Genomic DNA, 17815 nt, shown 5'->3' with positions numbered 1-17815 from the left:
TAATTGATCTGAGAGCATGGATGCTGTAATGCATGATGAGAACCAGGGTTACATTAGGGAGGAGAAATATTTGGGGGCAAGAAAACCAAGGCTAAAAAGAGGCTAAATGTTTGGTGTAGTTCCACAGCTATATGAGTCTCTTTCAATGTGTATAAAAGGGACAGATTTGCTTCTCCTTCCTTAGGAAATATTTTCAATTTTCATTTTTATTGGTGTTTTTTCTCTTTAAAAAAAGAGAGAGAAAGATTTACAGGTAAAAAATACTTGCACACCTATATACAATCCATAAAAATACATGTCACTATGATATGCCTAGAAATTTCCTCTATCACCCACCCTTTTGCTTTAATACTTTCCCCTTCCCATAGATGAACAAAAAAATCACCTGGAAGGGACAGGCATTGGTCTAGCTTCCCAGCTAAAATACAAAAGGAAGATACAAAACAAAAACTAAAAAGGATGAAAGGTTTCTTTGGTTTCTCAAGTTTAACTTAGGTTCTTTTTTCCCCCTTTCCCTTTTTCTTTTGCTAGGAGGAGGATGCTTGAGTGCAGGGCATTGGGAATAAGTACCTGAGGGAGACTAGGGAGGGGGAGAAGGTGCTAGCTCAGTGACAGAAGCTGGTGTTCAGTGGTGGAGCGTGGCTTTGCATGGTTCCATACCCAGCAACTCCAGGCAGGGCTGAATAAAGACGCCTGCTCCAAACCTGGGAGAGAGAGGCTGCCACTCAGCATGTAGAAGACAATACTGAGATGTGGTGGAACTAAGCTTCTTGTGCTCCCCCTGTAATGTTTTGTTCCCAGAAGCAGGGAATCCCCCTGTCTGCTTTGGAGAAAGAAGACAAGGGCTCAGGAATGTAACAGGCAATGTGTTTAGGAGAGGTGACAAAAGCGTCACTGGCCTTGGCTCTGCTCATTGTCCTTGGTCATCTTTGGTCAAACAGGTTTTTGAAAGCCTACAAAACCTGTTTAGAAGAGGTGACAGTGGGGCAAGTGTCCCAAAACCACAGGGGATGGTGTCTCCTTTTAACTCTTAACACCACTCTCGTGGTTGTCCATCTCAATGCAAACCCTCCAGAGCTTTTGCAGCACTTGTTTTGCTTAGTCAGCTGGGTCTGTTTGAACATTACCTCCAAGTCTCCCCAACCCCTGGCTTATTTGTAGCCTGTGAACAAAGGGCACCATCTTTGTATGTAAATTCAGAACTGAAGAACCCAGCCTCTGAACTATTTGGGGAACCTGGACTGAATAGATAGCAGGAGCTATAGCTCACCAGCTGAGCACAAGTGCCACAGATTGAGGGTTGCCAGCCCCAACCAGGTTTCTGCACGTTAAAAACAAACAACCCCCAAAGCAGCTTGAGATGGCAGGAGCTGCCTCTAGCCAATGTTTCTCTAGGCTAGAGGAAGGGATTTATTTGCTTTCCTGTGGAGTTGCCAGGCTGCAACCTGTAAAAAACCTTCAGATCCCCAAATGCAGTGGGAGTCAAGGCAACCAGCTTCCCACGTGGCACATCCCTGGAACCCTGATAATTAAAACAGGTTGGGAAGGATGGCTGGACAGAAGGGCCAAGGAAGGAGCGAATCAGCAGGAGCAGTTGTGGCTGCCTTGCTTCCTGCCAAATTGGGAGATTCAAAAGGAGGTAAATGTTCTCCAGATATGCAGCCCAACTCAAGTGATGCAACACACATGTGTGAACCTGCTTTTGAACTGATTTGGGTTCAAGAAGGATTTTTCTTGCAGGCTGGACCGATCTGTGATCTTAGGGCATGGGGGCCCTTAGGGGCGGGTCTTGTCATCCCTTGTAACTTGGCTTGCTTGTCTGAGTTATGAGCATGTGAGGCACTTCAATCCTGTGTGAGATGTTGTTCCTCCAGCTTTCTACACTTGTGGCTCATTATGGTCTGCTTGTGTGCCTGTTATGCACATTCACTTCCTAATCTTTCAGCCCTGGGATTCAGTTCTCTGTCCAATGCCTGACATTTAAGGACCCTTTCATACATCAAGAGGTAATAAACTCGGGCAAGGATCCATAGCCCACCCCAGCTCCCTGATGTATGTATGCAAACATGGGCTCATCACAAGCATCTGTTTTTAAGTGCACATGTAAAACATAATTGCCCCAGCCCCAATGAGATCTCCCTTTCTCGACTGGGAACTGCTGGTATAAATTATATGTGCATTCTGTTACTTACATGCACAACCAGAGGTGGATTAGGACACTTATATGTACGCCTTTAAAAATGTGATGTGTGGATGGAGTGGCCCTTTGGTGAAATTGGGCCAGATTTCACAATTCTGCTCTCACAGCAAGGGATAGTGGAGAGGCATGTATCTTTAGGAAAGCAGAAGCCACCAGAGCAGATGTTTTTGCATATCCCCCAACATTACACTTACATCACAATGTGAGCTTTGTCATGGTGGCAACTGCAGGATGGGAGCTAATGGAGAACGCCCAGGTTGGTGTGGAATTCAGGGCTCCAGGCAGCTTTACCAGACAAGAGCTGAAAGGCCCGAATGTGCCAGAAGTGTATTTGCCATGTGCAAAGAAGAGCTTGCTCTGAGCCCCACCACCAACCTCCAGAGCCTCTATGTAGGCAAAACCAGAGTCAATTCTTTCCTCCACTGGAAGTCCTTCCTTCCTTCCTTCCCTGTGGAATTTGCAAGAAGGAACCATGAACAGGTAGCCACATTCCTGCTTGCTCAAGATCACAGATCTCCCCTGCTAAATGCAGGCAAAGTTTTCAATTTGCCTAAAAGCCCTGTTTTTGCACATGTTCCTCTGTGGATAAAATGTTTCCCTAGGTATGCAGCTGTGCTCAAGAAACTCTAGAACCAGGCTGATAGCCTGTCAGAGCTCTCAATGCATAGGGGACTCTGCAGAAGAGGCACTTTGGGGTGATGCTTATTAAGAATACTGGTTTCATTTGGGGGAGTGCGGGAGACAGAGGATGGATGGGTTTCGCTCTTCCAGCTGGGAGAGTGGAAGGACTCCACTTCCTTTTCCTATGGCCACCTGTCCTTCCTCCAGTACCATCAGCACAGTTCTCAACAAGAGACCCACCTTGTACAGGACGTCTGAGGTTGCAACAGATGCAATTTGGTACCAAAAGGCAAGCCTGGAAGTTACTAATTGGACTCAGTCTCCCTGCAGAGCCCCCAGTCCCACTCCCCAACCTCAAGTTATTGAGTCCAGCCCAGCAAGAGGTACCCTGGCCTTGTCTCTCCTTGTGCCCATCTGGTTCCTGTTCACAGCAGGTCCCCGTCATCTCTGTCATGAACCCAACTGTACTAGGAAAGGGTGTTAAGGAACTGGTTCTCCCCTGCCAGCGAGTTCAGCATGGAGCTCATGTCCCCCACAGCCATGTTGGCTGGGCCGCCAGGTGGGGAGGTGGGGCTGAGGCCCTCTGCGTCGTCTAGGATAGCTGTGAAGTCCAAGTGGGTGTTCTCCAAGTCCAGAGTGTCCAAGCTGTTGGACACCTGCTCTTCTGGCAGGTAAGAGAAAGAGTTTGATTTGAGGATGTCCAGCCTGGGGGTGAAGGGCCCACCTGGATCCTCTGCCACGCAGCTGGGGGGCTGGCAGTGACGTTGGTGGGCGTTCATCAACTTGTTCCCGGAAGCTTTGCCCAACGGCATGGAGAAACCTCTGGCCTCCTCAGCGCTGCGGAGAGGGGGCAAGCGCATCAGCCGGTGGGGGCCCCCCTCACCAGGGGTCTCATAAGGGAGGCTGGCTTGGTAGCACAAGCTGCTTGGCCTGCTCAGCGGCTTGGGGCCCCCAGGCGGGTGGGGAACCATCCCTGGGCTGTAACACTGGCCTCCAGGGCTTGAAAGTGCTTTGGTCTCCGTTGCTGGTGGGGGCTTGGCAGGGTAGCTCGGGTACTTGGGGCTGCCAGGGTACGGCTGGGGCTGCTGGCATTGTCCCCCGCTCTCTATACCCATCATGGCATCACCGGCTGGCTGCTCCCCCCACATCAGCGCCTGCTGCGACTGCACATAGCTCCGAACCATCATCTCCTTGACCTGCAGCATGGGGGTCTGGGGCCTCCTGCTGGGGGGTTGCCCCATACCAAAGCACGGGGCCTGTTGGCTCTCAGGCTGGTGGTACCCCTCACCCCTGGCACAGGCAGGCTGGGCTTGGCTGTATGGCAGCTGCTTCATGCCCTGGCAAGAGGCCAGAGCAGGCGCAGCTGCTTGGAACTGCTGCTCAGCCTTGATGTGGGCCTGGCCGAACTGGAAAGTGCCCTGCTGGCCTTCACCACCATGACCTTCTACTCCCATGTGCTTGGCATCTGGGACTGCATACTGGGCAGAGTGGCACTGCCCCATGGCAGAGGGGGGTGCGGGATTAAGCCCTGCACCCTCGCCATCCCAGTGCCGCACTGTTGTGTGGAAAGCCAGGCTCATCTGGCACTGGGGCTGGGTATAGTCCAGTTGGTCAAAGCCGCCCTCCAGCTGTTCAGGACCCATCTGCAAGTTGCCTATCGTCCTGGGTGCACCTTGATGGGCCACGTTGCTTGGGAGCTCCATGCCTGCAGCCTGGCATGGGTAGCTCTGCTCCTGGTAACCCAGGTAAGGCTCCATTTCCAGCAGTTCCTGCTCTCCACCTGGGTTGGTGCTCTCCATGGTAGCGTTCTCTAAGAAGACGTTCTCAGTGATGCTTGGCGGTCGTGGCGGGAAGAGGTGGCGCTGCGGGTTGGCATCCAATCCCCCAATCGCCTGCCCACTGGCTCTGCCTATGCCTCCTGGGCTCATGTTGCTGAGGCTTTTGAACCTTTGCACTCTGGGGGGCGGGTTGGCCTCACCCACCATCTGGGAGGGGTCGCTGGCTCGCCGGGCACTGTGGCCAAGTGCTAGGTGGGGGTGGAGGATGCCAGAGCTGCACCTGTGGTATTCATTGGCACTGTGTCGATGCATGAAAGGAGGCAGGACAGAGCCTGAGTAATCTGCCATAAGGCTGGGCTGAGCAGCCCTCTCCATACTGTGCAGAGGGGTGGGAGGCGGCCCGCCTGTTGCAGCGGCATACTTGGCTTTGAGGCGGTACTGTTGGGCCGGTGTCAGGTTGCCCAGTCCTGGAAGACCTCCGCAGTGGCTGGCCTCGCTGGAGCGCCTGGAGGTGTCAGGGGAGATGGGCTCATACACGTCAGGTGGGCCCAGCCCATTAGGGCCTCCCCCAGCTGGCAGGTATGGCGACACCATGGAGGAGCGGCGGCTGACGGTGTAGGCCGAGCTGATGGTGCTGGTGGTGCTGCCACGGCGCTCACTGGGCATGGACAGGGAGGGCAGGTCTCCAGACGACAGCTCCATGATGCGCCGGTGAGAGGCAGCGGAGGGTGGCCCACACAAGCCAGGCATCTCTCTTGTGGAGCCTGCGAAGAAGCAGCACAGTTGACTAAAAGGACAGAGAAAACACCTTTCAAAAAGCCAGGCCCAAAGCTAAGCCCATGGTTTGTAGCTGGCTTACTAGGCCCGAGGTAAGGCCTGACAGAATGGAGTAATGGCTCCTGGGCACCTGTCAGTCATATTTAGAGCATCGTATGTGATGTCAGCTGCAGGGCAGGGAGAAACATGTCTCAACCAGCTATGTGACCTAATTGGGAGGACGCAGTGCTAAATGGCTAAAGAAAGAAGAGCAGACCGCAAAACCAGTATCTGCAAGAGGTGATTTCACTGCAAGAGGTAAAACAGGAGAACAGCCGCGCCCAGCACTGATGCTGCTCTGCTGGCAGCCATCTTGAAGAGCAACAGTGGGCCTTGTTATTCTCACTGCCTCCTACCTATGTGAAACCCTCTATGCAGACCCTATTCTATGGGCATCCACAGGGGTAAAGGAAAACATGAAAATGGGGAGCGGGAGTTTCTGTCCATTTTGACTTCTAGCTCAAGTTCTACAAATGCTAGAAACATACCCTTTAAGAAAAATGAAAGCTGGAGATCTAGAGATGAAGGCTCATCTGGATTTGGAGGTGGAGATGAGTGCCTGACCCCCTGCAAGCACCCCTCCCCTCCCCTCCCCTCCCCTCCTCTTCCCCCCAAGACCTCCTTCCACACACACCTGACCCGGGGATGGAAGGCAGCTTGACCCCCTTTGCGGACAGGGGCTTGCGCAGCTGCTTCAGCTTGTCAATGCGCAGGTTCTCCAGCTTGTGCAGCGCCGACAGCCCTGAGTTGCCCATGGACTCCGACGGTTCCTCCAGCGCTGACAGGTCTTCCAAACTGCCACCCGCATTGGCATTCATCTCCACGCCACTGTCATTGTTGTTTGCGCTGCCCAAGGGAGAGCGCTCACTGCTGCAGGACGACTGGCCACCGGGGCTGGGCTGAGGTTTCTGGAGTGGGTGGGGGGTGGAGCACAGCCACATCGCAGGGTTACAGCAATCATCACAACAACTGGGGGGGGGTCATGCAGGGTGGGGGGGGGAGATCTTGGCTACTTAGAATCATAGAATTGGAAGGGACTACGAGGGTCCTCTAGCCCAACGCCCTGCGATGCAGGAATCTTTTGGCCAACGTGGAGCTCGAACCCACGATCCTGAGATTAAGAGTCTCATGCTCTACCACTTGAACTCACTGGGACCTGTATAGGAGTGGGGCACTTGCTTGTTTCTTTTATTACATTTCCACCCCTCCTTTCCTCCCAAAGGAGCCCAGGGTGGCAAACAACCAGTGATTAATCAATAGAAAGAATTCTAGTACAGATAACTGGGCCAAAGCAAACAAGATGAATTTTAACAAGGAGAAATGTAAGGTACTACACTTGGGCAAAAGAAATGAAAGGCACAAATACAGGATGGGTGACACCTGGCTTGAGAGCAGTACATGTGAAAAGGATCTAGGAGTCTTGGTAGACCACAAACTTGACATGAGTCAGCAGTGTGATGCAGCAGCTAAAAAAGCCAATGCAATTCTGGGCTGCATCAATAGGAGTATAGCATCTAGATCAAGGGAAGTAATAGTACTACTGTACTCTGCTCTGGTCAGACCTCACCTGGAGTACTGTGTCCAGTTCTGGGCACCACAGTTCAAGAAGGATACTGACAAGCTGGAACGTGTCCAGAAGAGGGCAACCAAAATGGTCAAAGGCCTGGAAACGATGCCTTATGAGGAACAGCTTAGGGAGCTGGGTATGTTTAGCCTGGAGAAGAGAAGGTTAAGGGGTGATATGATAACCATGTTCAAATATATGAAAGGATGTCATATGGAGGAGGGAGAAAGATTGTTTTCTGCTGCTCCAGAGAAGCGGACACGGAGCAGTGGATTCAAGCTACAAGAAAGAAGATTCCACCTAAACATTAGGAAGAACTTCCTGACAGTAAGAGCTGTTCGGCAGTGGAATTTGCTACCAAGGAGTGTGGTGGAGTCTCCTTCTTTGGAGGTCTTTAAGCAGAGGCTTGACAGGCATATGTCAAGAATGCTTTGATGGTGTTTCCTGCTTGGCAGGGGGTTGGACTGGATGGCCCTTGTGGTCTCTTCCAACTCTATGATTCTATGATTCTAGATGCAGACAGGGAAAGATCTCAGCTTAAAAGGCTGGTTGGAAGAGGAAGGTCTTCATCAGGCACCAAAAAGACAGCAGAGATGGCGTCTGTCTCATATTCAAGGGGAGGCCATCCCAAAGGGCAGGTGCCACAACACTAAAGGCCGGATTCTTGTATTGTGCAGAATGGACCTTCTGATAAAATGGTATTTGCAGGAGGCCCTCACCTGCAGAGTGTAGTGACTGTGTATATAAGGGGTTTCAAGTATCTTGGACCTTACCTGCATAGGTAGGGCCTTATAACACCGAAACCAGCACCTTAGCTACTTCAACTTGCTTCTTAAGCTGAATAAAGTATGATGGTAGAACAATATTTTTAAAATAAAAAAATGAGGACTGCCAGCTTTACTCATTAGATCCATCTACTTAGTTGATTAATCACTGGGGCAAATTCCAGTTGGTGTGGGCAATGGATTAGGGCGGTAGAAAGGAAAACGGGAATAATGCTGAGATCCTCAGGGTGCCAATTTCTGGAGATTTATAGTGCAACTGTTGAAAATGAAGTGCCTTGATTCCTTCCTCCAGGCCTGTATGCTGAAGAATGGACTGCAAGAACAGGAAGCTTCCCTGACTAAACTTTTTGGCTGAATCACAAATTCCCATCAAATTCTAATTCCTCTTTGGCTCAGTGTGGTTTGGTTTGGGAAGGTCTGTAGCTCAGCTCCCTGGCACCTGCAAGTACTGGCAGGAATGGGAGAAATCCCCACCTGAATCCATGGAGAGCCACTGCCAGTCAGTGTGTGGGCAACACTGGGCCAGGCAGACCAATGGTCTGACTCGGTATCAGGCAGCTTCCTCATCTTTTCTGTCTCATCCTTTCTGTGCTTCTTAAGAAGGAGGGAAGTGCTCCTTAAACTCAATAAATTCTAGCCTCATAGCCCAGTGTGGAGGCTGACCCTGGTGGTGGGCACTGCCCCACCAAGCTCAGCCTGCCTTCTGGCAACCCCCACCTACCAGACTTTCTGCTTGCGAACAGTGCAAGGGAAGCACTGCCTGCCACCCTCCCTCTCCTCAGTCTTATAGAACACAGCAGGGAATGGGTGGGCTCTGCCTAACACTGGCTCTGGCGCCACCTACTGTTGGCCTCCTTGCCTTCTCCCCTAGCAGTCTCAATGTCCACCAGCCACCACTGCTCAGTGTCAAGACCCGTCCTCTGTGTGTCCTCTCCAAACAACCGTGATATGCCTTGCACTGGAATTTAGTCTCTCTTCTCCCAGCGCTGCCTGTGTAGCACAGCTTACCAAGTTAGAGTCAGGCACCATGAGTTTGCCTTCGTCTTTCCTGCCTTCGCTATCTCGCTCCTGTTTCATATCGCTGTGGAGAACTAGTGTCCGGCTGGTGGATATGGTGTCTCCGCGGTGCTTCTTGGTGACGTGGGCATCTGGTCCGTGCACTGTCTTGACATGCTTGCGCAGAGAACTGGGATCTGTGTATCGCTTGGTGCAGCCTGGGATCTTGCAGACGTAGGGTTTCTGCCAGGACACGAACAGATTATTATCCCTCACCGGTGGTGGTAACTTTAGGCATAGAATGCTTCTCTGCCTCACTTTGCCTCATAGTAAAGTGCTTCAAATTGGGACTCTTCAGATGTTGGACTGCAGCTCCCATGAACCCAGGGCCGGCCCTACGTGCAGGCTAGGTGGCGCAGGGCACCACGGCGCTGGCCCGCCAGGAGGGCGCCGCGAGCTGCGCCCGCTGGCAGGCCGGCTGGTCCGCCGTGCAGCTGCATGCTGTGCCCACCCGCCCACCACGCTGGGAAACAGGGCAGGAGGGCGCCGGAGAGATCCGGCGCACGACGGCGCCAGGGGCGCTCAAGACGGCCCTGCATGAACCCACACTATTGCCTATGCTGTAGGGGGATAATGGGAGTTGTAGTACAACAGCACCTAGAGACTTGAGGTTCGGGAGCACTGCTCTTAGTGGAAAGGCTGAAGCACTAGGTCATACCAATACTGCATGGGGGGGGGTGCCATCTTTTTGACGTGAGGCTACATGGTTCCATGGTTCACCCTAGGCCTACCTCGTTGGAATGTGTCCGGTTCTGGTGCTTGGCCCGGTCTGAAGCATTGGAGAAGGCCTTATTGCAGCCTTCGTGCTCACAAACGTAGGGCTTCTCACCCGTGTGGGAGCGCAAGTGGGTCTTGAGGTTCTCCAGTCGTGAGTAGGCCTTATTGCAGCCTTCAAACTGTAGGATAGCAAAGCAGTTGGTAGTTGTATGGCAAAATGGGGAACCCCCACCCCCCGCAAAACCACTCTTTCTCTGTGCCAACCCAAATGTGTAGCTTCCTTTGTGCACACACCACACCCTTCTTCCAATGGGGCAGCCAGCCACATGGAAGTGGGGGAAGATGCAACCTGGCTCATAGTCACAGGCACTGGGTTCTGCCCAACTTTGGGGGTGCCTGGCGCATGTGTGTGATGCCACGTGGCAGGAGGAGTCTGCAAGGCCCACCACAGCCACAGGGAGGCCTGGTAAGGCCTGGTGGGTCCCCTTTGCAGCCGTGGGAAGGGTAGGCACGGCGAGGCCCAGCACAGGATGCAGAATATTGAGGGGCCCCGGCTGCCTCCTTGGAAATCTGAGCCACCCCTGCTCAGGGGTAGGGAATTCCATCAGAAATTGAAACTAGTGCAATATGCAAGTTTGCCCAAGGTCAGGAATGGAAATCACACAAGTGAATTAAAACAGTACTCAATATTGACGTTTTTTAGTCCATACAAGTTATGCAAATCAGCAGTTTTCAAAAAAATTTCAGGCCCAGAACCCACTTTTAACCCAAACATGCATTAGGGAACCTATTTCATAATCTTTTACAATATATTCGCATGGTGGTAGTGCTCCTGTTGTGATGCACCTTGGATCAGGCCACAACTCACTAGTGGGTCCTGACCCACCTGTTGAAGACCAGTGAGGTAAATAATTGCATTATTTTCTGCATTGTTCTTGACGTTTCCATGCCACTGAAATGTATTGAAATTAATTACCAGTAAGTTTGTTCTGGACATAGTAGAGAATGAAACGACACAGATGTTAGCAGAAGCCAAATAGTAGCAATACAAAAACAGTATTCATTGTGAAGAAGACAAGGCGGGAGACAGTCATAGTGCGAACCTCATCAAACTTTGTCTCTCCACCCAGGACCAGAAACCAGCTGCCTCTTTGAGCCCCCGCCCTACTCACTGTGCACTTGTGGGGCTTCTCTCCTGTGTGGCGCCTCATGTGAACAACCAGCATGTACTGAGCTTTGAAGGGTCGTTGTTCCCGAGAACACTCCCGCCAGTGGCACACAAACTCCTTCTTCTCCCCATGGATGTGCTCATTGTTAATATGCTACAATGACAAGGGAGCAATGCAGCAGAGGTAAAAAGTCAGTGGAAGTCAGTGGGAAACACAATTCATCGACAGCATTTATGGTTTAGCTTCTGAGCCTGCCTAATCACTGCAAAGCATTACAGAGTGGAAGCAGGGATCGTTCCAGGATGCAGAGCCATAGCGGGGGGGGGGGGGAGTGTCTAGCCAGGGTTTCTGACCTGGGTGAAGCTTCCAGAGGGGTGCCATTGAGGCCCCCAGCCTCCCAGTATGTCTGGGCTTCAGCTGGAGAGAAAGATGAAAAAGTGAATGGCAACCATGAGCTCCTCTTTCCCCATGAAGCTGAAGAAGGCTCATTTGCAAGGTGGCACAGGAAGAAGGAGAGTTGTTATTATATTTATATGTTTGTGCTGAGGAAAGCCCAAGAACATGCCTTCATCATATAGGCATACACCCCCCACCCCCAATAAATAAATATTATATGCAAGGAAAAATAGCATTTCCATCCAGAACAGTTAATTCAACAGTTGGTCTGTGAGCATTTAGAAAAGGATGCTGTGATTACTAAGACCCAGCATGGGTTTCTCAAAAATAAGTCATGCTAAACCAATCTGATTTCTTCTTCTTTTTTTGGTGGCTGATTTCAGTAAGGCTTTTGACAAAGTCTCCCATGATTTTCTCACGAGGAAGCTGGTAAAATGTGGGTTGAACAAGGTAACTTAGGTGCCGGACCAAACCCAAAGGTACTCATTAATGGTTCCTCATCATCCAGGGAAAAAGTGACAAGTGACAAGGGTTCTGTCCTGGGCCCATTGCTGTTCAACATCTTTATAAATGACTTGGATTAAGGAATTGAGGGGATGCTCATCAAATCTGCAGATGACACCAAACTGGGAGGGATAGCTAAATACAGGTTTCTACACACACACACACACACACACACACACACACACACACACAGCTTAACATGAATCAACAGTGTGATGCAGCAGCAAAAAAATAATAATGATATTCTAGGCTGCATCAACAGCCAAGGGTCCAAATAAAGGGAAGCAATAGTGCCACTTGATTCTGCCTTGGTCAGACCACACCTGCAATACTGTGTCCAATTCTGAGCACCACAATTTAAGAAGAATATTGGCAAGCTGGAACGTGTGCAGAGGAGGGCAACCCAGATGATCAAGGGTTGGGAAACCAAGCCTTTTGAGGAATGGTCAAAGGAGCTGGGTATGTTTAGCCTGAAAAAGAAGAGACTGAGAAGGTTGTCACATGGAAGATGGAGCAAACTTCTTTTTTCCTGTTCTGGAGGGCAGGTCTCGAACCAATGGATTCAATTTACAAGAAAGGAAATTCTGACTAAACATAATGGAAAATGTTCTGACAGTAAGAGCTGTTCGACCATGGAATGGTCTGCCTCAGGAGGTTTTTAAGCAGAGGTTGGATGACCATCTGTCATGGATGCTTTAGCTGAGTTTTCTGTATTACAAGGGTTTGGACTAGATAATCCTTGGCATCCCTTCCAACAAAAATAAAATTGAGAGTCCAACAAAAATAAAATCGAAAGGAATCTTGTTGAAGCTTACTTAGGAGTGAATTTACATGTCAAAAATCCTTGAAAGGGTTTGCACAGAACCAAGAAGTGGGGTGGGTGACAAAAAGCCTCAAAGAAAAGGACAAAAGCATTTTTGAAAGGAAACAAGAGAATCTTGGCTGATCTTATGGTCTTGTAATGCAGTCTTGTAATGATCCTGTGACCAAATAAATCCAATTCAAAACCTGACCTCAGATAGACAATTGCTGCACATGGAAGTTCTACTTTTGAAAAACAATTTGCTTTTACAGGAAGGGATGCTCACTTTCACTTTGGTCATACAGTCATAATACTTCTTAGGATTCCTCTGAATTCAAATCATTGCCTATTTTTATGCCCTTTATGAATAAATGTGTTGGGGTGTATGTGTGTGTGTGTTATGTATGTATGTATGTATGTATGTATGTTCATGTGTGTATGCAAACACACATCTGAGGGTGGGTGGCTTCCAAACTGGGTCTTTGACCAAGGGGACAGAAAGGCTAGTTTCAGCCCTGCCAGGATGTATCTGAGGCAGCTAACCAGGGCAGGGGGTTGGACTGCGTGAGTCAGCCCTTCAAGTTTCCACCAAGTTCTAAGATGCCTCCCATCCCGCCCACCACCACCACCACCCCAAAAAAGTCCTGCCCACAGGCCCACGTGACTCACATGCACCAGCTGCTCCTGGGTGTCAAATTCCTTGGAACATCCTTCCCAGTGGCAGTTGGTCTCATACACCGCCTCAGCCTCTACTTTCCCATCTTCCTTCTCCAATTCATCCCGGGGATCAAGCATGCCTAGTAAGGGATCCTGGGATGAAGGTAAGAAATGGAGTATGTTCAGAAAATCTTGGGAACAATTCAGATCAATGACCTAGTCTGCTTCGCCCCCCCCCCCCCAATCCAACGAGAGAGGGGCAAAATCTGTCCATGATGCTCCACCCAGTGAATAGGCATAACGAGGATTTTTGTGGGGGGGGGGCTTTTTTGTGGGGGCAGGCCTTTGGGGGGGAAGAATCTCAGCTATGCATTTTTATTGATTGGAGGGGCAGCTGCCCATCCCTGCCCCCCTGGCTGCACCTATGGCCTCATGGACTGATGAAGTCAAGGGTTTTGAAGTCAAGGGTCTGACTGGTGTGTTTTGAACCACAGGGTTTTTGGTGTTTTACCTGCCACAGGTGTAACATCTGTCTTAGCAAACTTTATAAGAACCTTCAGACATCCGCTTGGGACGTTGTGTCAAAATTTAAACACAATTGGTCAAGCGGTTTCGGTGAAAAGTGGACACAAACCCACATGCCCTTTTTACATTCATATATATATATAGATGCTGATGGTGAGAATATCTCCCTCTCTCTCCTCCACGCCCCCACCGCCCCTCCAGCTCCAAATGAGCCCCTCCACTCCTGAACACTTGACTCTGGATTTGGAGAGAGGGCACACTTTGTGTCTGTGTGAGCACATTGGTGTGGCCCGATGTTACCTGTGTCCCTGTAGAGGCTGGGCTGGAAATGTCACCCTCCGAGCACTCCTCCATGCACTTGGTGCTCAGGGCATCCAAAGGGCTGCCCAGGCTGGGCTCTGACTTCAGCTGTGGGAAAGAGACGGCGAGAGCTCCAGGTGATGGTGCCCTCTCCCAGTGCAGCCCCAGACCCAAAGGAGGCCCTTCCTCCCGCTGTTAGCTCTACGGCCACCCACCTTGCTTCCCCAAACGAATGCGAGAGATTAATCTAAGAGCCTACCAAGAGTGCTAAGGCACCCCTGGGTTGTTAACATTTATTTATGGGGGGGTTGTGGGGGGTGAGCCGGCTATGGGACTTGTTAAGCAATGGGTATGGCGGTGTCATGTTGGGGTTTTTTGGTATTCACACGCTTGAGCGTGACACATTGAGAGGGGCAGGCAGGTGAACTGGATACCCACTTACCTGGCAGTGTTTCAGCATCCCACGGGGTGGTGGCATATGGTGCATCATCCCTGGCCGGCCAGGCATGTGTTCATGAGAGCCACAGGGTGTGTTGTGGCCAAATGACATCCCTTGAGCTTTCTGGTGGCCCATGGGGCTCTGGAACCCAAGGGAAGGACTGGCAAGGGGGACAGAAGAAAGCACAAGCTGTTTGCATGCAGAACACCTGCATGATGCACTATTTGCACAATGAGCATTTGCATAACGGCAGTGCTGCGCATGTGTAACGATGCAACAGAAGTGACTAACATGTTACTGAGCCCAAATGCACCTTTCTAAAAAACAAAAAGGCCAAGGAAAGTTTCTAGCCCTTATGCTTGAAAGGGCATGGGCAATGCCATCTAGCTGTGAAACATGGAGCTGAAGAAACTTCTGATTGTGGGGCACTATTAGTGGAGAATGAGAACTAACATAACCGGGAAGTTTATTTGTATCTCCAGCACAACCCTAGAACTATTTTCATTTTGTTCAGATGCATTTGTACACCATCCCCTTTCCTGGCTTACCGTAATTTAACAGAACTACCCTTTGAGTATCTATTATTGGGCTTGCTTGGGCAGCAAAATGGAGATGTAGTCAAATTTGGGCGTAAGGATTCCCTGCTCCTTATTGCAGTGCTCCTCTCACACAAAAGGCTCTGGCTTTGGAGGCAGACATTGGTGTGCTTCCCCAAAGAGTAAATCATAGAAAGTGGGGCATATATGCTTCTGCTTCAGAATGGCTAGAGGGGAAGAAGGGGGAGTGGAAGCTCATTTGTGCTAGTTTAGGGAAAACTGAGAACTTGGGTGTTGGGAGGATTGAGTGACAGGCAGGTGCTGCATGTCCACGGTAGGTCAAGCACATTTTTAAAAACATGTTTGACTTTTTCAAATTTAAGGTTTTATCATGTATGTTGCAAAGACATGGTGCGTATTTGCTCAGGAGCCACAACTGGCTGACATTTTTGGGTGTGTATGAGAGTTCCCCATACATTTTGCATACAAGTGAAGAAGGCTCTTAGTCAGAGGTCTAGCACACAATGAGTTCCTGAGTTTAAGTGTTTTTATAAGAGGAACAGGCTTTTATGGTGCCCAGGACAGTTCCTCAGATTTCCAAATATGTCCCTGCTCCGCAATACACACAAGCCTGACCCTTCCCGGAAGGGAACACCTACCTGCTAGTGCCAATGGAGAGGTGCCCGTAGGAGCCACCAGCTGAAGCACAGCGGGAGTTTATGTAAGCCACCAAGGAATTGGGAGACGTGCGGATGACAGTCTGCAGGTCAATGCTGGCATCTGAGAGAGGAGAGATGGACAGTGCTCGCTTCTTGGACAACTTGGCTGGGCTTCGGGACATAGAAAAGCGAGTACCTGGGTGGGAAACAGGAAGAACACATGGAGCTGCCTTATCCTTAGTCAGACTTTGCACCTGGGTCAGTATATTGGCAACACTGGCTGGCAGCTGCTCTCCAAGTTTTCAGACAGGGTTCCCATCCTCCAAGGCTATCTAGAGTTTATTTATTTATTTAAAGCATTGGGGTGCTCTAAATCAGTGGTCCTCAACCTTGGGCCTCCAGATGTTTTGAGACTACAATTCCCATCATCCTTGACCACTGGTCCTACTAGCTAGGGATCATGGGAGTTGTAGGCCAAAAACATCTGGAGGCCCAAGGTTGAGGACCACTGCTCTAAATGAATGTTGGCAGGTCCCCAAGCTTTTTGTGCATCTTCTCCCCTCCCAAGGGCAAGATGCCAGGGATTGAACCTGCACATTCTCCAATGCATTTCGTCATATGAACTCGTCTGGCCCTCTAAGACAGGGAAGGGGAAGCCATGACCCTCCAGGTGTTGCTGAACTACAACTCCCATCACCCCTGTCCACTGACCATGCTTCCTGGGGTTGGTGGGGAAGGAGGCCAGGTTGGCTATCTCTGCTTTAAGAGCATCAAAAGACAACTTGATGAAGGGTTCTTCTGCTTCTGTTTCTTGTGTAAGCGCATTACTTCCTGCAAAGAATCCCGGGAACCGTAGTTTATCCTTCACACAGATACACTTCTCAGCAGCCAATAATCCATTGTGGGAAGTCATGTGCTTTAAATGGACAGTGTATTTGCAGCCTTGGAGTGGGAAGGTAAACCAGTTGACAGAGCAAGACGGAGGAACAAAAGCAGGAGGCTCTAGTCTCAGTAGTGTGTCCCCACTGGGGATGTGGGCCCAGGTAGGTGCCCTATATTGTTGACCACTGATGCTGACCTTGTCCGGGACAGCCTCTAGTAATTACAGGCATGTTCCAAAGTGGAGATGTATGTGCTGGGGCTTGCATGGAAGTTGTCACCACCGCGGGTCCTACAGCAAAAGAGACAAGCCACTTTGAAAACTGCACAAGAGCTTGCCTTTTCAGCAAGTGTAGCAGCTATGGCAAAACTATCAAAAAAAACTCCAGCTCCATGCAAAATTTCTGCCTGTGCTTACTTATCTGTGCTCTCAAGTCTGTAGGCTGCAGTGTGTCCCCTTCTACCTCGCCCCCCCCCCATTACTTCTCATGGATTTGCCACCACCTGTCCTTGAAACTCACCATCAGTATGAGAAGGATGTTCACTTCCCGGTGGCATCCCATAGGTGTGATGATTCCCCATGGAGTTGGCTTGGTGGTAATATGGCAAGTCATTGATTCCTGGAAAAGAACAGAGTGAGTCATTAAAAGAAGCAGGGGAATGTTTTGGTCCACCCTGGGATTCCTTGGAATGTCATCACTCCTCAAGGAGAAGACCAGTACTGGCAGACAACCGAGTCCTGAACAAGACCCCTGATAATATTCCCTTCCAACATCTACCTCAAGGGGTGTGATGAGTGTGTTCTGAGACACAAGGGCATTGTCTCAGGTGCACAAAGAAAAACGAGGGCCTGCAAGGCTTTGCTGGTCCTCTGCCCAAACTCAATGTGCACATGCATTTCTAGAAAATCCTCTGTAGCATTAAAGGGTTCCATGCAAGAGCTCCTCAGCAGACATAGTAACATGGGAAAGGTTCCAGGAAGCTGGGTGGGTTGGGAAACCCTCTTGGAAAAGAACAGAAGGAGAGGCAAACAGATGACTCAGGTGGAGTGTTGAGCAAGAGGACTTTGCTGCCCCTGGCTGTTGCTGTGAGACTGACCTTCCACCATGGCGCTGGGTTGCCCTTGCCCATGCAGGGGCCGAAGGTAGCAGTGATCTACGTAGTTATTAACTGGTGGGTTCATTGGGTTGAACATGGTTTGTCAGAGGCTGGATGCAGTCAGGGAGACATCTGCTTTTTTGGTGGGCTACAGTGGGCCAGGAAGTGGCAGGGCTCCTGCTAAGGGATCCAGATCTGCAAGAGACAGAGTGTAGTCATGTGAGAAGACAAGAGAGACCAGCACCCAAGATCCCACAGTCACTGGTGTGGTGGCTCTAGAACTGGTCCTGTCTTGTTGCACAGTTCATCCAAGG

The 17815-nt window shown here is 50.3% G+C and overlaps 1 protein-coding gene across 4 annotated transcripts in view; it reads right to left on the bottom strand.

Annotated features, from left to right (window-relative positions):
* Positions 1-188: 188 nt before the first annotated feature.
* Positions 189-17815, bottom strand: part of GLI1 (GLI family zinc finger 1) — a 110847-nt gene continuing 93220 nt past the window's right edge. The window contains exons 2-13 of one of the 4 annotated variants that reach the window (XM_035102317.3): positions 17502-17696; positions 16925-17023; positions 16603-16695; positions 15525-15720; positions 14333-14489; positions 13891-13998; positions 13078-13218; positions 10710-10859; positions 9552-9716; positions 8773-9003; positions 6050-6323; positions 189-5363 (exon numbers count right to left, since the gene is read on the bottom strand). In XM_035102317.3, the coding sequence (XP_034958208.3) occupies positions 3289-5363; positions 6050-6323; positions 8773-9003; positions 9552-9716; positions 10710-10859; positions 13078-13218; positions 13891-13998; positions 14333-14489; positions 15525-15720; positions 16603-16695; positions 16925-17023; positions 17502-17598 (3786 nt within the window). In that variant the 5' untranslated portion in view covers positions 17599-17696 and the 3' untranslated portion in view covers positions 189-3288. Of the gene's footprint in view, positions 5364-6049; positions 6324-8772; positions 9004-9551; positions 9717-10709; positions 10860-13077; positions 13219-13890; positions 13999-14332; positions 14490-15524; positions 15721-16235; positions 16581-16602; positions 16696-16924; positions 17024-17501; positions 17697-17815 lie in introns of those variants that run through there. The other 3 variants (XM_035102360.3, XM_035102352.3, XM_088661190.1) reach the window with 3 other exon arrangements.

This window comes from Zootoca vivipara, chromosome 2 (assembly GCF_965207765.1).
Source record: "Zootoca vivipara chromosome 2, rZooViv2.hap1.1, whole genome shotgun sequence".
NCBI classification, from domain to species: Eukaryota; Metazoa; Chordata; class Lepidosauria; order Squamata; family Lacertidae; genus Zootoca; species Zootoca vivipara.
This window is presented reverse-complemented; position numbering and strand designations above follow the sequence as displayed.